Raw genomic sequence first — 20,730 nt, 5'->3', positions numbered from 1 at the left:
CGGGCATGCAGTATCATGTGTTTTACTGAGACATGGCTGCAGGATCATATCCCCGACTCCAGTGTCTCTCTGTCGGGCTTTTTAACCATATGAGCAGACAGAGATTTAAAGAGGAGCGGCAAATGTAAAGGAGGTGGACTGGCAATACTTGTGAACAACAGATGGTGTAATCCAGGACATGTTACTGTGAAGTGTCATCTCTGCAGTCCAGATATTGAACTGTTGGCAGTAAGTTTTCGTCCATATTATTTACCCAGAGAGTTCACCAGTGTTATTTTGGCAACAGTTTACGTTCCACCTTCCGCTGTTGCCGACACTGCATGTGATGCCATCAGCTCAGTTGTTGCTAAGCTACAGACACAAAACCCCAATGCTTTTGTGGCAATTTCTGGTGATTTTAACCATGCTTCACTCTCTGCTACAATTCCAACGTTTCAACAGTTTGTCAGCTGCTCTACCAGAGAAAACAAAACATTGGATTTGTTTTATGCAAATGTCAAGGACTCATATATCTCTACAGCAAGACCTCCTCTAGGCAAATCAGATCACAATCTTGTTCTTCTCTGCTCGAAATATAAGCCCCTTGTTCAGAGGCAACCTGTAATAAAGAAGACTGTGAGAAAATGGTCACAGGAAGCTGAAGAAGCTCTGCAAGGTTGCTTTGAGGCTAAAGACTGGGACACACTGTGCCAGCCACATGGAGAGGACATCAATGCCATGACTGAGTGTGTAACCGACTATATAAACTTCTGTGTGGATAACATCATCCCCACCAGAACCGTGAGATGCTTCCCCAATAACAAACCTTGGATCACCAGTGACCTGAAGGACCTGCTTAACAAGAAAAAAAGAGCCTTCAGAGAGGGAGACAGAGAATTATTGAGGAGTTTACAGAAGCAACTTAAAGTCAAGATAAGAGACAGAAAGGAGGTGTACAAGAAGAAGCTGGAGAACAAGCTCCAGCAAAACAATATCAGAGATGTGTGGACAGGGATGAAGAAGATCACAGGCTTCAAGCAGAAGGATGATCAGACCAATGAAGTTCTGGACAGAGCCAATGAACTGAACACATTCTTCAATAGGTTCAGTTCAGAAACAAGCTTCGCATCCTCCTCTCCCGCTCACAGCCAAACAGACATTCCATCTTCCTTTGACCCACAGGATCCACAGCTGTCCAGTAACACCTCACATTTTTTATCTTCCACCTCAGCCCTAGACCCTTCTGCTTCTACATGTTTGCCTTCAACCATATCAGAAGATGCTGATACTTCCTTTGCTTCCCCCTTCCACCTGTGTGTCTCAAGAAATCAGGTGAAGAGACAACTGGAGAGACTGAATCGGAATAAGGCTGCAGGTCCAGATCATGTCAGCCCTGGAGTCCTGAAGGCCTGTGCAGAGCAGCTCTGTGGGATTCTGCAGCACCTCTTCAACCTTAGCCTGGCCCAGAAGAAGGTTCTGGTGTTGTGGAAGACCTCCTGTCTTGTTCCGGTACCAAAGAAAACTCACCCATCAGTCCTCAATGACTATAGACCTGTTGCCCTGACATCCCACATTATGAAGGTCCTAGAGAGACTCCTGTTGGCCCACCTGAGTAAGCAAACAGTAAACCATCAGGACCCCCTTCAGTTTGCTTATCGCTGTGGAGTTGGAGTTGAAGATGCCATCATACACCTGCTTCAACAAACCCATTGTCATCTGGACAAAGCCAGCAGCACTATGAGGATCATGTTCTTTGATTTCTCCAGTGCATTTAATACAATCCAACCTGATTTGCTTTGTCAGAAACTCCAAAAGACTCAGGTGGAGGCCTCAACAATCTCCTGGATCAAAGACTACCTGACAAACAGACCACAATTTGTGAGACTGGAGGGTTGTGAGTCTAACCAAGTAGTCAGCAGCACAGGAGAACCACAGAGGACTGTACTCTCACCATTCCTTTTCACTCTGTACACCTCAGACTTCCAGTACAAGACAGACTCCTGTCATCTGCAGAAATACTCGGATGATTCTGCAGTCGTGGGGTGGATCAGAGATGGACAAGAAGGTGGTGGACCGCTTTGTGGCATGGTGTGGAAACAATCATCTCATTTTGAACGTGACCAAAACAAAGGAGATGATTGTAGATTTGAAGAGAAACAGGAATAAGTCAAAAATAATTTCCATCATGGGAGAAGAAGTGGAGGTGGTGGAGTATAAATACCTCGGTGTTCACCTGGACAATAGACTAGAGTGGAGATGCAACTGTGAAGCCATGTACAAGAAGGGACAGAGCAGACTGTACTTCTTGAGGAAGCTTAGGCCCTTTGGTGTTTGCAGCAAGATGCTGCATATCTTCTATAAGTCTGTTGTGGAAAGTGTGATCTCTTCTGCCATCATCTGCTGGGGTAGCAGCATCAGAGCCAGGGACTTAAAAAAGCTCAACAAGCTGATAAAAAAGGCTGGCTCTGTTCCGGGGACTCCTCTGGAACCTCTGGAGATCATTGTGGAAAGACAGATCCTTCATAAAATGAAGAACATTATGGAGAACCCTGAGCATCCTCTTCATGAGACTGTCCTACAACAACAGAGTGTCTTCAGTCAGAGGCTTCTTTAGATCTGCTGTTAAGACGGAGCGCTACAGGAGATCCTTCCTGCAACCAGCCATCAGCATCTATAACGGCTCTTTGAAGAAACCTTCATAATATGAGCTATAACAACATTTATTTTCCCTTTGGGATTAATAAAGCATTTTTGAATTGAATTGAATTGATTTCAAAGCCACCAAATGACTGGAACTCATCATTGGCTTAGATCTATTTTAATAGGTAATCGGTCTACTTTTAATTAAATATTATAATTTTATGGACCCAAAATCTATGGCTCATGGGCTTCAGGAGTCCAGGAACCACAAGTTGAGTACTACTGCATTGAACAATGGTGTTAACTTTCTGCAGAGATTGAAGGATTGGCTAAATATATTATTTCTGTTTGGACAATAATTAGATTTAAAATTATTAGTTCACAGCTCCTAATTTACCTCAGATCATATTTTCTTCTAACACAGTTCATAAGAAGCTTCAGACAAACATTATGCTGAAAATCCAAAAACAAAACAAACAAAAACCAGATCTGTTTTAAAATAAAGAAAAAGCATGCTTAAAAAACCTGGTACTGTGGTGGAAAATAACTCCACGGTTCTGAAGGCCTTTTCATGGATAGTCTTTTAGGAAACATGAGATTAGTTTAATTTTTGTGTGGTACCACTGTCCAATCAGATTCTTTCTAAATAACCCCATTTTTCATTCTCATTTTAAAGGTTTGTTTTACCAAGGGAAATGTGTTTAACAAAACCAATTACTCTCAAAGTTTTAAAAGTTTTTAGCTGGTGATATCTTAGAAAACAACAAGTGTTTTAATATTTCTGTCCAGCACAGAACTGATTAGGTTTGTCTTTCCTTCTCCAAAGGGAGAAAAAAGAACCTGCAGAACCAAGCCTTTCATAGTTTTTTGTCAGGATCTGATATAAGGTACAGTGTAAATCAACATGCTGCATGAATCAGAAGAGGGAAAAAAACAACCTAATATAACCTCTTCCCAGCAGCTGCTGTGAAAAACAATGAATTTGTACTTTCCATAAGCGTCAGTTAGCACTTGCGGACAAAAACTGCACCAAACTGTAAATACTGTGTCAGAAACTGTATGAAGACCATCTGCAGTAGAACTAAGCCTGTTTTAATGAGGTCTCTACCCATTAGATTTATGGAATACAAACTCTGACAACAGAAAATAATACCTGAAGGAGAAACCCATCAGGTTTTACGCATGCGCTGGGTTTTACAAATGCTCCTTCATGAGATCTGTCCGGTGAATAGCATAGAAACACTTGGTTACTGCTGAGTTTTGGAGGTGTTGTAACTTCCTCTGCTTTTAATAACTTTTAATAACTAGAATAATTGACCCTGAATATTCCACAGCGAAAGAGAACTTGCTTCTCTAAAAGAATTAACTGGAAAGTATCAAATGAGTTAAATTATCACCCTTTTAAAGACACTTTTCTAACCCTAAAATAATATTTTAACCCGCTATATCTGTCAACATCAGGCCAGCGTGTCACATGAGCAGCGGTTAATAAGCGTTCTTTGTTGCAGAAAATAGGAAAAGATTTATGCAAATGTGTGTGTGTTTGTACGTTACCCCCATCAGTTTCTAAATCGCTCCAGAGTCAGACTGTCATGGCACACAATCCTCTATCAGTCCAAAAAACAACCAGGCCCTTCCCAGGTCTGTTGATGAGACATTCAATCATTCTTTGTCCACTTTAACTTCTCCAGGAGGGAGAAAGAAGAAACTTTGCTACGGCCTGTTTCTCTTCTGCCCGCATAAGATGCTTTCAATATAAATCCAGTGCATTCACTCTTCTGGCTCTGGCAAACAGCATGGATCTTTGTCCATCTCAGTGGGTTCGGGCCAGACTTCTTCTGAGTTTCGTTTTGGTGGAAACTCACACTGTGATTTGCAACAAGCAGGCAGACAGGAAGGCAGATCTCTCTCTTTCAGGCCGTGCTGGAGAAGCGTCTCTGATGGAGTAGGGAAGGGCAGGTTTCTAAAATCCAGACTCAAAAACGCAGATGTTGAACTCAAATCCCATATATGTGTGTATTTGTGTGTGAGAGAGGCAGAAGAAAAAGTTTAGTATAGGTTCAGATTTTGCACAAAGAAATATTATCAGTCAGTCAGTCAGTCATCCTTCCTTCCTTTCATAACATGAACTATACTCCTTTCTAAAACAACTTTCTTTTCGGCTCTTTAATGTCCCTTTTCACTTTTACCTTCTTTTCCGACTGATCGCAATATTTAAGACAAACAAAACTTTCTTCAGGAAAGTTTTAACTCTTTAACCCCTTAATTGATGCACTCTGTGCTTTTTAATCTTTTTCTCATGTTTTTTATTTTTCCATCAACTGTTTTACTTGAAACTATTTAAACTATTTACACTCAAACTTCCACGCTGTGAAAAACCAAACTTATCTTCCAAATCAAAGCACATTTAACACAATCATCCACTTTTTCCTATCATTATTTTATAAATCAGAGTATGAAGAAGGAGGCACTCCTGATGCCTCAAGGTTCCGGAACCATTTTTTTTTCCTTTTTACCCGTTCAGCGGCACGTCTGCCATCTGGCTTTTCTCCTTTATGAGGTGTAGAAAATTGCTAAAAACCACCTGCAAAACCCTGTGTTCTGCTTTATCCCATTGACCGGGCCCTCAGCTGATGTCCTCCAACTCGCAACTCCGAAACCTAAATAGTTAGTTAGGAGATGATGGTTAATGTGTAATAAAAATAATAATATACATTATATCATACAGAGCAACTTCTCACCCAGATATATTTGAAGACAAATAGTTCGGATCCAATCGGCCAGAAGCCGCAGGCGGGCACCCGGACTCCCCTCCGTAAAATGGAAGTGGACTGAGAACAACTCTCAGGCTGGCCAGGTGTCCGTGTCCCCGTCCTGCGGTCTCCTCTGGCACGTTAGATCCTGTTCGTGACACTAAAAGTGTAGTAGAATTTTCTTATCAAAGTGGGTAGAAGTTGACTCATAACAAGAGAAAATCCGGACTTTGTCTTTATAAGTTTTATTCAAAGGCATTAAGCGTTTGAATGACTCTGTCACCGAGCAAGTCAGTTGAACAGAGCCCCGATCAACATTTACACACAGTATTTATACCAGAACATGACAGTGTTATCTCAACTGCAAAGAGTCAGTGTTTTATGACCCAAACCCTTCTCGGGTTCAGAGGTGACAAAGTTACCTAGGAACAACCATCTGCCCTTCCCGAGGCATCACCCTAACAAATGGGCCTTAACCATTATTCTGATAATGACTTTTACAGCTTACTCCACTAACACAGATGTTCAGAGGAGTGAGGTAACCCAAAGGTCATACACTGTGGAATGCTTACTGCAAGAATTTCCATCACAATGGGTTTTTGGATTTGACAGACAGCACCTGTGTGAGCCACTGCTGACAATCCTTGCCAGCTGAACTCAACTAGACCGAGAGGCATGACAGAACCTGGGGCAAAAGCCCCAACTGGCTCTGCTAAAATATAGACCCAACTGGAGGTGCTTTCCATTATGTTTTATGATAAGGCTGTTTTCTGGTACCTTCTTATGTTGGGAACCCTCTATTAATTGTTCCAAACTTTCCCTCACACCAGACAGGAAGAAATCTAAACTGTGTATGGAAACTGTGTGTTTACCTTCCTGAGAGACAAACCGTTTAACCTCCTAAGCCCATGAAGATGTTGTGAAGTTCAAGCTCAAAATAACATGCGCAAATCTAACAGAATTTTTATGAGAATTGACATACTCTATCTAAACAAACATTATGTTAATAATTCTGTCTTTCAAATGGGAGTGATAATTCTGGCCTTCCTTTCTTGCTGGTTGAGTAAAACCTGGTTGGATTGCGATAAAATGCATTTTTTGGAATCTGTGAGCTCTCTGCTAACAGCAGACATCTTGGTTGTGTGTAGAAGCAGTGTGGTGAACAGCTGAGACCGAGTTTTGCGGTTACGTCATTTTGTGGAGTTTGTTTTTTTTCTGATTCAACTGCCTTTAGTTTTAACGGTTTATATCAGCTTTTAGCCAAGATGGAACTTGCAGTAAAGAAAGTAGAAGAAAGCACAAGTTCAACCTTTTTCAGCTAAAAAAACCTGAATGTTCTTTGTGAATACCTGTAGTTAGATCTCATTTTGGTTATGTCTTATTCACTTAATTATTCATTACATTAATGTAATTACCGATTGTTTCATTAATTATTCTTTTAGTGACTAGATAAAATATAATCATTCAATTTACAATTGAAGTGATAACACTGTGATTCTAAGAATGAAAACATTTTCATAAAACTGTATGTTCCCGTTCATTTATGAGGGTTGCAATTAAGGTTACATGAAAAGGAGAAAATATTTGTTTAAAAAGCTAATGTTATATTATCACAAAACAATACTATAAACTTTTTTTTCCTTCAGATTTAATCATATTTGAAGTAAATAGGCAAAATCTTAATTGTACAAAAAGAAAAACAATGACTTCAATCGCATATAGTTTACAGTCCACATACAGCATAAAAAGCAACGGCACACAATTCCATATTATGTTTTAGACATACAGGTACATCTTAAAAAATCAAGTCATTGCTAAAGAAATTGGTTGCTTACAGAGTGTTGGATCAAAGCATATTCATAGAAGTACATACAGGTTGTGTGGAAGGAAAAAGTGTGGTAGGAATAGCTACACCAGGAACAGGGACAATTGCAGGGAAAAATGCATTCAAGAACAAGCTTCAGAAGGAATGGGCTGAGGCTGGAGTCAGTGTATCAAAAGCCACTACACACATACAATTCCTGTTCTGAACTAGAGACAACATTAGAAGAGTCTTATCGGGGATATAGAGAAACAGAACTGGACTGCTGCTCAGTGGTCCAAAGTCCTATTTTCAGATGAAAGTAAAGTTTGGATTTCATTTGGAAATCTAGGTCCCAGAGTCTGGAGGAAGAGTGGAGAGGTACATAATCCAAGTTGCTTGAAGTCCAGTGTGATGTTTCAACAGTCAGGGATGATTTGGGGTGCCATGTCATCTGCTGGTGTTGGTCTACTACGTTTTATCAAGTGAACAGTCAACGCAGCCATCTGCTAGGAAACACAAACAACAAATTAGCCAATCAGATGGCAGTAACTCTGTGCATTTAGACATCTAAGGGGAGGCATAGGGGAAAATTATGTTGATCAGCTCTGTCACCTGCCTATGGTCATTTGCATTGTTTGTTGTTGAAGGCATGGAAGCTGCCTCCAAATCCTTGATTTTTGAATGAAAACAGCATGATGGTGTACATTGTTCCTGTCCAGCCCTGTGAATCTGGCTCCAAGCTGATGCCTATCTTCAGCAGTCATTGGCTGAGAGGCAGGGTACACCCTGGACAGGTCTCCAGTCCATTACAGGGCAACACAGAGACACACAGGACAAACAGCCATGCACAAAACATGCCCTAAGGACAATTCAGCGAAACCAATTCACCTAACATGTATGTTCTTGAAACTCGAGTACCTGGAGGGTCCAAAAAGGCCCAGGCTAGGATTGAGATTTAGGATCTTGTTGTAGGGCAACAGTGAAAAATCTATTCAAATTATTACCAACATGTGTATGTTTGAAATAAACATACTTTATTTTTATTGGTGACATATACTTTTTGATTCACTTTTTGGTTTTAGTTTAGTATAAATCAGGTAAAGACCATGGATAGTATTACCATTTCAGCTTTTGTTCATAAAAGGAGATAATTTCTTATTTCCTTAAAAGTCCTACCTAACATAGATTGTATATGGCCTGTACTGGTATAGCGCTTTATCAAGCCCAAGGACCCCAAAGTGCTTCACACTACAATCAGCCATCCACCCATTCATACAGACATTCACACACTGACAGTGGTGAGCTACAATGTTGCCATAGCTGTCCTGGGGCAGACTGACAGAAATGAGGCTGCCATACATTTGGCACCATTGAGCCCTTTGACATCCAACAGCAGGCAAGGTGGGTGAAGTGTTCTGCCCACGGACACAACGACTGAGACAGACGGAGCAGCAACCCACCGGTTACAAGACAAGCAACTACCACCGTCACTACAGTCCCCCCACACAGCAGGTCAAATATCAAAGAAAACAAAAAAGAAACTTGAAACAATCTGATAGTGGTAACACGTAGAGTAAGCCTGAGCATTGCTTATATTGTTTAAGATATTGTCATAATCTGCCATGTTTTGCTTTGTGTTTGTTTACTTATTTATTTAATTTCCCTTTGGGATTAATAAAGTATTTTTGAATTGAATTGAATTGAATTTTCCAGTCAGGTGTTTTTCTATTCTCTTCAGATCAGTAGTTTATTTCAGTTAGATCTTACTTTCTTGAGTTTCAGGTGTTGGTTTATATTTTCCTACAGATCTGTTTTTTTCCTTTGGTTTGTTATTAATCTAGTTTCTTTTTGCTCTGTACCTCATGCTTGTTTTCCTCTGCTGTCAGGTCTCATTAGTTGTAATTCCCCTCAGTCTTCCTGCTACCTGGTTCCACACCTGTTACATTTTTCCCCTGATTACCTGCCTCCCGGTTTCTTTGGTTCACTTTCCACTTCCCTCAGTTTAAGACCTTGTTGTTTTTTCATTGTTCCTCTCTGGTTCCTGTTACTTCCCTGTGATACATGGCTCCATGTCCATGTCTTTGTTCTGACACACTCATGTAAGTCATTGTTATTATTATTAAAAGAAGAAGCTTTTTAACTTACCGTGCTGCTTCCGAGCATTCGTCTGCACTTTGGTCCAAACAAATCACAACATAATACGACAGATATGTATAGTTTTACATTTTTAAACACTGTCCATGGCCTGTGCTTTGCTTTGGTTTAAGCTACAAGCTGAAACAAACAAATAGGGAGGTTTTACTCTGACGCTAAAGACTCAAACAACTATTACTGATTTGTTTCAGTGGCTTCCACGAAAATGAGGAGTAAGTGGATTTTCCTACATTGTTTCACATTTCCTTTGCACTTGTAAGGTTACTATGAATACAGCACAGGAAACAGCAGCAGGTCATAGTTTAAATAAGGAGTAACAGATCATCTGCATAGAATATCTGCTTGACAATTGCTCAACAACACTTAAGGTATGAAAGTGTAAAATTAGGGACCAGGTAGCTACAAAAACTTTGTCATGTAGTTCTGTTGTATCTGCTTTATTCCAAAACGTTGTAACTTTAGAAGCCAAACTGCTTCAAAGGACAGAACATAATTGATTTTCACATTTTATAAGAGCAGAATTGTGTATGGTATATAGTATGTCAGTAATACGGATAATTTCAGTACATCCGTGTTGCCAAGACTTGCAGATAAGGTCAAAATTGATCCAGTTGCGGGTAATTTAAGGGTTGTAGGTGACAAGGTTCATTCAAGCATGTAAAGTGAATTTAACAGTTAAATTCAACAACAGGTTTGCATTGCCTGATATTTTAATATTTCTAATTTAAATGAATTTTTTCAATCAAGCTTTACCCTAGTCCACTGAGAAACACCATCTGAATACCAGAGAAGATTTGAATTATTCATCAATATTAGCTAATTTTGCTGAAAATATTGTCCGACCTTTATTTATAATATTACTGTTGACAGACACGACCTTGAAATTGTGTTTCTTACACCGGACTGTTTTTTCTAGCTTTACATTTTATTCCTTTCCATATCCAAATGGCAGTTAAGCCACATAAAACCCCCACAATGAGTGTAGGAGCTCCTAAAGCCAGAGCCACAGTGGTATTTGCTCCCACTGCAATAACAACCCCAGCTAACACCAAAACAACAGCAGCAGCTGAGGCCACACGGATGTTCTTCTTCCGAAGTTGTTTCTTCTTCGCATGTTCTTTTTGCTGCTTCTCCCTCTCCTCATCCCAGACCTTCCTCTCTTCTTTCTTCTTCTCCTCCTCTTCCTGTCTCTGGCGTTCCTCCTCCTCTTTTAGCTTTTTTTGGGCTTTCTCATACATCTCGTTTGTGTAGTGTTTCCCTCCGTTGTCTTGTACCATTTCCTTGATCATGTTGATGAGCTCTGTGACCTGCACCCGGTCATCTGCGTCGTTGTTGTTAAAGGCGTGGTACCTGCGCCCAAATGTGATTGAAAGTCTCCGGAGCTCCTTGCACTCCTTCAGAGCGTTGTCCGCTTTACCTTGATCCTTGCATGTAAACAGCATGATAGTGTACATGGAGGCATCATCTCCAAAGTTTTCCTGGATCCACTTCACAGCATTCCTCTCCTCCTCTGTGAACCTGACTCCAAGCCTGATCACCAGAAGGAAAGCATGAGGTCCAGGAACTGACATCTTGACACATTCCTCTATCCTAGATTTTAGTTCCTCCTCTGTGATGCCTGTATCAAAAAGCCCTGGGGTGTCGATTACTTGGACTGGAATCCCATCCACCTCTCCGCTTTGTGTCTCACAGTGTTTGGTTACAGACACTGGGCTCGGATCTTCTTTGAAGGCAGCTCTCCCGAGAATCGTGTTTCCTGAGGCACTCTTCCCTGATCCAGTCTTACCCACCAGTACAATCCTCAACCCTCCAGAAAAATCTAAAGCTGTGGATTAAAGCAGATACAAAGTTAATAGACAAGTTTAATGTCTAACTGTAGCTTTATGCTATTTCAGTATAACTTTACTACAGTAAGCTTTTTGTTTTTCAATAGAGGAAGCCTAATAGCTGTGTTTCTAAGTAGACCACTGGATTTCTTTGCAGTACTATATTCTTTATTGTTCCATGTCTCCGTGTACAATGCAAATTGATGTATGCCAGACAAAGCAAGGACAAGATGTGCAAGTTAGCAAGTGCAACACACAGACCCACTACCGGCCAATCACATCCTGCATTGGCCTCTCGGTACTGGCTGTCAACAGAGGTCAGAACAGATTTTAAAGTGGTGATTCTAACATATACAACAGTAAATAACCTTGGACCCCTGTATTTGTTAGAGCTGGTCATTCCCTGAAACCTACACATTATGTAATAGTCCCCCCCAGATACATGCATGTTGAAGTGATGTTCTTCAGTCAAAATTTAACACCTACTTGTTCAATTTAGTGCATTAGGGCTATGAGAAATTGGTAAGAATTATGTCAAGCTAGTTCTTCTTTTGCATTGTTTTTGCTTTACTTTAAATGTGATTGTTTTTAACTGTCTTCTGATCATTTAAATCTCATTGTTTTTAATTTTCTCTGACTGTTTTCATTGTGATTTTTTCTTTTTTAACAGCTTTGTCATTGATCTGTATTATTACCATTTACTCTGGTAGATGGTCCGAAGACTTGTTATATGATTTCTAATATACAGGATAGCGTCAGTGATGGAGTATATTTGCTATGCATTTAACTTCCAGAGTGGTTTTAAAGGAAATAAAAGAAGAATGTTCATTATTTAGACTATGACTTTAATGCAAAATAGTACTCTTATTGTTCTTTCATTGCTTCACATTTCATTGCTTTAAGTAATTTTAGGCAACAAATATATGTGAGTGGTTTGTATGAGTGACATTTATTTAATTAACATGTTCTCTGTTATATGTTTGCCATTTTATAATGACACATGCTACTACTATAAAGTTAAGTCTATTAGTTATTTTTTTACTTTCACACAATTCTCTAACTTTGATGGGAAAATGTTTTTTTTGGATTATGTTTCATCTTTTTTTCCTACATTATTAATTTTTAGCTCTTCTTTTTTGTTTTTAGGTAGAAATAAAGATCCAGTTGTCCAACTGACCATCAGGCTGTAGAAACAGCTTAAATTACAGTGGGGAGAACAAGTATTTGATACATTGCCAATTTTGCTGGTTCTCACTTGCAAAGCAGGTAGAAGTCTTTATTTTTTATCGTAGGTACTATTCAACTTGGAGTGACAGAATCTAAAACAAAAATGCAGAAAATCACATTTTGTGATTTTTAAGTAATTAATTTGCATTTTATTGTAGGACATAAGTATTTGATCACCTAACAACTGGTAAGAATCCCAGCTTTCACAGGCCTGTTAGTTCTTCAAGAAACCCTCCTGTTCTCCACTCATTACCTGTATTAACTGCACCTGTTTGAACTCGTTATCTGTATAAAAAACACCTGTCCACACATTCAATCAAACAAACTCCAACCTCTCTCCAATGTCCAAGATCAGAGAGCTGTGTGAGGACATCAGACATCAAAATTGTGGACCTGCACAGGGCTGGGATAGGCTACAGGAAAGTAGCCAAGCAGCTTGGTGAGAAGGCAACAACTGTTGGCAACATCTCACCTTGTGGGGCATCAATGATCATGAGGAAGGTGAGGGATCAGCCCAGAACTACACGGCAGGACCTAGTCAATGACCTGAAGAGAGCTGGGACCACAGTCTAAAAGAAGACCATAGTAACACACTACGCCGCCATGAATTAAAATCCTGCAGCGTATCAAGGTCCCCCTGCTCAAGCCAGTCCAGGCCTGTCTGAAGTTTGCTAATGACCATCTGGATGATGCAGAGGATGAATGGGAGATGGTCATGTGGTCTGAAGAGACAAAAGTCGAGCTTTTTGGTCTAAACTCCACTTGTCGTGTTTGGAGGAAGAAGGATGAGTACAACCCCAAGAACACCATCCCTACCGTGAAGAAACGGAGCTGGAAACGTCATTCTTTGAGGATGTTTTTTCTGTAAAGGGGACAGGACAACTGCAACGTATTGAGGGGAGGATGGATGGGAACATCTATTGGGAGATCTTAGCCAACAACCTCCTTCCCTCAATAAGGGTATTGAAGATGGGTCGTGGCTGGGTCTTCCAGCATCACAACGACCCAAAGCACACAGCCAGGGCAGCTAAGGAGTGGCTCCATAAGAAACATCTGAAGGTCCTGGAGTAGCCCGTCTCCAGACCTAAACCCAGCCGAAAATCTTTGGAGGGAACTGAAAGTCTGTTTTTTCTAGCAACAGCCCTGAAACCTGAAGGATCTGGAGAAGATCTGTATGGAGGAGTGGTCCAAAATCCCTGCTGCAGTGTGTGCAAACCTCGTCAAGAACTACAGGAAACGTCTGGTATCTGGAATTGCAAACAAAAGGTTTCTGTACCAAATATTAAGTTTAGTTTTTCTGATGTATCAAATACTTATGTCATGCAATAAAATGCATATTAATTACTTAAAAATCACACAATGTGATTTTCTGGATTTTTGTTTTAGATTCTGTCACTCACAGTTGAAGAAAACTTATGATAAAAATTATTCTACATGCTTTGCAAGTGGGAAAACCCATTCAAAATCGGCAGTGTATCAAATACTTGTTCTCCCCACTGTAAACATTAGTGTTATGGGCATAACCCTTTCTACTTGAAGATAAGGATTTCAAATAAAAAAAATATAAAATAAGTAAAATCCCATACAAACAAATAATATCCATAGATATAATCCTGCAAAAATGTTTTTTGATTTTTTTTTCTGAATTACATATCAACTGTTTCAAATATTTATGTGTTTGACTTGATTTCATTTCATATGTTTGTTTTTTGGAACAAGTAGATTAAAATGGTATAATTAAAACGCTGTCAAAATCAGTCAAGGTTTGAGCTGTATTAGATACATCTTGCTTTGCTTCAGCATATAAGCAAAAAGGACAAGTACATTCCTTCTTTATCAAAAATAGGCATTTACACATTTTTGTGTCCATTAGCAAAGCAAAGAGACGGTTATTTCAGTTTATATGTGAACTACAAACTCAGCTGTGTCATCTGGCTGGAGCAGCAAATGTTGTTTTTGTCGCATTATTATTTTAAGCAATATAGGGAAAAAAGCATCAGAAAAAAATTAATTTATCTGACAGTAAAAAAGTCTGTTGCTAGTCTGAACTGAAAAGCATATTAGCAATCATAAGAAATAGGCTAATTTATGTTTCTTTATTTGAATACTTAAAATTTGACTTTCACACATATGTGTACTTCCTAAGATTCAACAAAGAAAATTCGTCAGAAAGTTAAAGTTTAAAGCAGGATACCGTCAAAGTTATAGAGACCACACCCATCAGACCGAGGCAAACTTTTCAGTTTCTTCTCTCGGAGTTGTATTTCTGGGACATAGAGATAGAAATGAATAAACTGTTAGTTACAGCAGTCTTTGTTAACTAGCAATACATTTCTTTCTATTTTCTTTTCTGTTCTGTTCTTTTTAGCACAGTATAACATCATCCTGTATCACACCAGTCAAAAGATCATTGATATGAGAGGGTTATCCTCTTACCTTCAGCCATCACTTTAGATCCACCTTTTCCTCGTCCCTGGTGACCAACTTTATTCCAGCAGATCTGAGCACCAAAGTAATGCTTAACAAGTTGCTCTAAAGCTCCACATTGGCGTTTAGGGAGACTTCTGGATATGTTGGCTATTTACTGGGAGGTTCCCATTTCCTTCCATTGTCTTTGGGTAGTATCTGACTATGCAAAAGCTCGCAGAGGCTGTCTGTATCTTTCTGAATGCGCTGAATGGGTTTACGTGAAGGTTGACTGGAATGTTCTGCTAATGTACAAAAGAAACTTGAAACTAATCAAGCTCCTTAATCACGTTAGATTTTCTTGCTGTATTTTTATACAGTCTGTATGAGAGGTGAGTGTTCAGTCACCTCTCCAGGGTGCATCACATCCCTTCATTGTTGAGGTCTCCAGCAATCAGAATCGAGTGATCTTCATTTTAGAAACCGGGAGATTTTACAAAATGTAAGTCCTTTATTTTCAAACAAATCATCAAGTCTATTTAGTCCACACAGTCATCGGGGTGTTCTATAAATTAGAACCCTAATGTGGTAGGAAATGATGTGCATCTCACCAATAAACACATGACGTTTCTTACTTCCTCATGCCCTATGTGAGTGTTTTTACAATGGAGCTTACGTCATCCTCAAGTATTTCCTCTCAGCATGTCAGATAGACATCTCAGGGGTGCTGGAAGGAAGCAGGAAGCTTTTGTAGCAATGAGATGCTAGTTATAGCTACATCTATATTTTTATTTTGGTTTTGTAGTCAAATAAAAACAGATGCGTAGCATTAGAAATATCACCAGATAAATCCACTAAAATAAAAGGCCGTGTTTAATGTATAAACAAATCTAGGGGGAAGCAAATTCAAATAAGCATTTTATTAAAATAGAAAGGGTTTGAAATTAATAAAATACAGCAAAACTGATACAAATCATTCCAAATCTTTAAAACATGGGAACCGTCCTCTCAATCCACTTTCAATGTAACCCTATGACCTCCATTTAAAAACATTTAAAACGAAGAACCTTTCATCCTGACACATTTTTAAATCATATTCTTAGCAAACCCTTTTGAATAGAAGGTTAAAATAAAACCACTTGATTACCCCAAGTCGCGTTTTTTTCCTGAATCCGAAGAACCTTAAATGCAGAACTGAAGTAGTTATATAGAGTAGTTACATACATTCGTTTCTCACTATTAAACACCATTATTTTTTTCAATTTGCACCTAATTACAGTCCTTTAAGGCAACAGTTTTCCATTCCAATGTTCACAGTTACAGTTTTTCTTGTTATTTTTGAGATTTGAGAAATTATTACCAAACAGAAACTTTCCCAGTTTATGGAAGTCAGTTCATGCAGATATCATTTAATCCCTGTTCAACTTTTGACATCCCATTAACACATGCAAAATTTCTTTCTCACTTACTCATAGAGGCAATAGCAAAAAAATTACAAATAGAGTGGTCAGATTAAAAAAGTAAAGTAAATACATTATTCAGGAAGTGTAACACTTACATTAGAGATGTGACAGACTTGTCACTATGCTGGTAAACACGTTTTACTGTTAGGTAAATACATCTAAGCAGAAAAACATAAACTGTTGATATGCACAAAATAAATAAAAAATACTATCATGAAGGAAAAAACATGCGCAAAGCCTTAAGAGAGATTAAAAGTATACGTCCAAGGGTTGGATTTAATGTTTTTATTTTTTGTAGATCAGATTTTGTCTTCTGCCAGTGTCCCGATTAATCAATTTATTTACTGTTGTGTTCATCCATTCATATGTGGGATATATTGGGTCATACTGTCATATGTCCCACTCCTTTAACTAAATGTGTTTTATGAGTTCACAGTCTTCGACAAAAAAACCAAGCACAGCCCCTGCTGCCATAAAGTAGGTATTCTTAGTCAAAATCATTACTATAGAAGCAAGATTCAATCCTTTACACCAAAGAAATCGATTTCTGTCCCTCTTCTCTCTTTCCTGCTGTCTATCTCCTTCACACTCAGGTTTATACTTACTCCTCCCTTCCTTTTTTCTCCTCTCTTCTTTCTCCCACCATGCTCTTTCCTCCTCCTCCTCAAGTTCCCTTTGGGCTTTATAGTACATACTATTGGTGTAATAATGTTCCCCATTTAATTTAACCATTTGATCTATTTTCTCCAGAAGTTCTGTGACCTGTTTTCTGTTGGAGCCCTGGTCATTGATTAACGAGTGGTACCTTCCTCCACACTGGTCTATCAGACTCTGTAGCTGTTTGCTTCCTGCCACATAGTCCTCAACAGATTTACCTCTCAGCAAATCCGCATGAGTGAACAGGACTATGGTGTAATCAGCAGCAGCAGAGCCAAAGTTATCCTGGATCCACTTCACTGTGTCTTGTTCCTCTTTTGTAAATCTTGACTTTAAGTTAATCACTAACAGAAAAGCATGGGGTCCAGGAACTGACAGCTTAACACACTGCTCAATGTTTTCTTTGAGTTTGTTTTGTGTTTTATCCGTATCATATAATCCTGGAGAGTCAATCACAACGATGTTCCTGTCTCCTTCCAGTTGCTCTTGGCGCTCACAGTTTTTTGTCACCGACTCCGCTGAGGCTTCTTCTCTAAAGTACGAGCGCCCCAAGATGGTGTTTCCTGACGAACTCTTTCCTGAGCCAGTTTTTCCAACCAAAAAGAGTGTCAGCTGCTTCGAAAAGCCTGTGAAAAGAGTTTAGAAAATTCACCAGATGTCGATATCATAAGATAATTTTTAACAAAGTATGTGAACAATATCTGGATGCATTCTCAACTGTCTAGTGTGTATTAATACACAAAGTGAACATACTAAGGCATACTTTAAAAGCAGGGTAAAAACTAACTCCAGCTGCTTGCAACAAGTATCAAAGTTAGACATTACATTAAATTTGGAATTTTAAACTAATTTTATGTTGTCAAAGCAAGCCTACATATGCAAAAACATGAAGCATTGCATTTAAGGATAACTTTACAAAAAAATAAACAATGGCAAGGCTTTTTCCACATGAAGATAATGATTACCAGCAAGGGAAGTTTTTGTTTTGGTAATAATTCAATTTTCTGATTTGAGAGCACTTTATGGTCTCTGCTGCTGCCAAAAGTACCAAAAGCTAGTTCAATCACCATGGTGTTACTTTGCTAGACTGGCCAGCAAACTGGCCTGACCCGAACCCCATAGAGAATCTATGGAGGATTGTCAACAGGAAGATGGGAGACATCAGACCTGACAATGCAGATGACCTGAAAGCTGCTATCAAAGCAACCTGGGCTTCCATCACACCTCAGCAGAACCACTGGCTGATTGCCTCCATGTCACGCTGCATTGATGCAGAAATCCATGTGAAAGGAGGCATCACTAATTATCAAGTGCATACAAATGAACACACTTATCAGATGGCTCATATTTCTGTTTAATATATATATTTTATTATTTATTGATCTTTTGTAATATTCAAATTTTCTGAGACAGTGAATTTTGGATTTTCATTATTTGTAAGGCATAATAATCAAAATTACAAGGAAAAAAGGCTTGAAATATGTCACCATGTGTAATAAATTCACTTTATGAAATAAGAAATATTGAACTTTTTCACAATATTAAGATGTACTTGTACATTAACTATTATAAAACAGTTATATGTAACGCTTTCGTTCACAACATTTAACCCTTTCCTTTGAGGAATGAACTTATTTGTGCGAGGAAATGGAGTTTGGAGTTATGGAGTTGTTCACTAAGCTCTACGTCTCCCACCTAGACTGAGGGAATAGCAGTGGAAATGTAGTGGTAACATTTCGCCACAGGAAGGCATATCGAACACAGTGAGTGTCCCTGGATCAGCAGGCAAAAGGTATTTTCAGTGCTGTGTAAGAACATAGACGCACATTGTTCCTCCCATGTCTATTTGCTAACAGCCAACTAAAATAAAAACCTGCAAAGAACACACTGAAGTATTATTCAAGTGTGTGGCTTAAATTTAGAGCCTAATGGAAACAAAGTCAGTAAAAATGAACACAAACTATGGAAAAAAACTATAAAAAGCCGCTCCACTGATGTGGCTTGTAGCACAGAAAGCCAGACTGAGCATGTGCAACGTGCACCTTTATGTCAATGGACTTGTTAAGAATCTCCACTTTGCAGTTTTTAAAAAACTTCTTCTTTTTTTTGTTTTCAGAAAAAAGCTGTTGGTATGTTGGCAAGAAGTGCAAATGGAGGAGAGGATCTCCATTTGCAAAACATCCATATCAGGTTGTACTGGGACTTAATGGCATGACTGTTGCCCTCCACTTTTACTGTAAAATGTGGTATCATGCTAAGTATAGGACTGCTGATGAATGACAAGTAGTCCAACAGACTTACTTGCGAGTAATTCTGCTCTTCAGACGGCGTGGTTTTGTTTGCCTCCTACCAAGTGTTATAATGCAGCTTCATACTGTTCAGGTTAAAACCAGTTTGATATATATATTTTTTTTTTGTCTCATACCTTTGCTTTGAGATTGGCAGTGACAGTTGAGTCCGCCCAATGAAAACAGCATTAGGTGGAGCCATGCTCTGTTCCAAGACTTCCCGTCAAACATCACCGGATCACCAGCTTCTATCAAAACACAAATAAATAAAACTGTAAATTGTACACACAGAATTTCATTAAACCTTTAAACCTTGTTAAACATCATCACCCCTGCACACAAAAAAATTTTTTTGTTCACCTCATACACCTGCCTGGGAAATTGAATCTGTCACATGTTCACCTTCTTGTTCACATTGGATAAAACTAAAACAATAGTGCAATAAATTGAATGGTTACTAAAATGGAAAAGCTAAGGTTAAGATTTTATCAAATACACAAAGTTAAAAGAGGATCCCAACTTGGCAAAACATGCAGGTTTCCTATCGGACAAATCAGATTTAAAATAGGCTCGACCACTTAGTTGCAGTCCTCTAAAAAATACAAAACCCTATTCTAGAGCTACTGTTAGGCTACTGGGCTACAGTTTAAATCTTAAACAGCCGCAGACGAATAAAATGAAATCTTTGTTTCTCCCTACGTTCCTCTCCTTGATCCTATAAATCCTCTCTCATCGGCAGGCGGATGGTGCATGGATATATTTTAAGGACGAGACTTACGCGAAAACCTGGCAGACAGCAACAGTGACTACAAAATATCCGACAACGACGGGAAAGAAAACAGGAACACGGAGGTGAAAAGACTACATGGAAAACGGCTGGGTGCAAAAACGAAACTCAAATAGGTGCGGATCATGATACTCTCTTATTCAATCCTTTACTACCACAATATTTGTTGTTCATCAGTCTTTCTGCACACAAAAAAAAAAAAAAAAAGAAATGAGATGCACCCCCCTAGCCATATCATTCAGTCTATTTAGCACAGATAAATTAAAAGCTGATCAGATCATAAAACATACCACAACAGGCTTCAGTGGCACGGATCTCTGAAAAGTCCCAGACTACAGGAAAGAAAAGTGAAAACTAGTGATGTGACGTTCACGAACGTATCGATTCTTTTGAACTGCTCCTTACCTTGAACTGTTCTTTGTTTTTTATTACTTTGCTTTTGTATAATGCTACTCTTTCAATTTAATAAAATGTCAAGTAACGTTATATTATTTAGGCAATAAAATACGAAAACCGAAATTGTGATTTACTATATTGTGCTTTAGCCTCTGTTCAGGCTCTTTCATTTTCATGTTTTACTCTTTGTGCTGTGGCTTGTGTTTTTAAACCTACTTCAACATTTAGGATTTCGGGATTAGGACCATTCATCTACAGGTCCTTCTCAAAATATTAGCATATTGTGATAAAGTTCAAAGTAGTTATATAGAGTAGTTACATACATTCGTTTCTAACTATTAAACACCATT

General features: G+C 38.9%; 2 protein-coding genes across 5 annotated transcripts; both read right to left on the bottom strand.

The window, feature by feature from the left end:
* Positions 1-9,751: 9,751 nt before the first annotated feature.
* LOC124868371 (GTPase IMAP family member 7-like) lies at positions 9,752-15,117 on the bottom strand. Its single transcript, XM_047365585.1, has 3 exons — positions 14,820-15,117; positions 14,578-14,649; positions 9,752-11,155 (listed from the first exon to the last, which is right to left on the bottom strand). Exons 1-3 carry the CDS (start codon positions 14,827-14,829, stop codon positions 10,224-10,226), a joined length of 1,014 nt encoding a protein of 337 aa, XP_047221541.1. The 5' UTR covers positions 14,830-15,117; the 3' UTR covers positions 9,752-10,223.
* Positions 15,118-15,694: 577 nt separating this feature from the next.
* Positions 15,695-20,721, bottom strand: LOC124868373 (GTPase IMAP family member 9-like). 4 transcript variants are annotated; one of them, XM_047365590.1, is made up of 3 exons: positions 20,275-20,721; positions 19,335-19,445; positions 15,695-17,535 (listed from the first exon to the last, which is right to left on the bottom strand). In XM_047365590.1, exons 2-3 carry the CDS (start codon positions 19,426-19,428, stop codon positions 16,664-16,666), a joined length of 966 nt encoding a protein of 321 aa, XP_047221546.1. In that variant the 5' UTR covers positions 19,429-19,445; positions 20,275-20,721; the 3' UTR covers positions 15,695-16,663. The 4 variants fall into 4 exon arrangements, with proteins under 4 accessions (XP_047221546.1, XP_047221545.1, XP_047221547.1 ...); XM_047365589.1 differs by lacking the exon at positions 20,275-20,721 and adding an exon at positions 19,976-20,226; XM_047365591.1 differs by lacking the exon at positions 20,275-20,721 and adding an exon at positions 19,897-19,924.
* Between the last annotated feature and the right edge of the window lie 9 nt (positions 20,722-20,730).

This window comes from Girardinichthys multiradiatus, chromosome 5, assembly GCF_021462225.1.
Source record: "Girardinichthys multiradiatus isolate DD_20200921_A chromosome 5, DD_fGirMul_XY1, whole genome shotgun sequence".
Classification (NCBI taxonomy): Eukaryota; Metazoa; Chordata; class Actinopteri; order Cyprinodontiformes; family Goodeidae; genus Girardinichthys; species Girardinichthys multiradiatus.
Note: the sequence above shows the minus strand (reverse complement) of the source record. Positions and strands in the feature narration are given on the sequence as shown.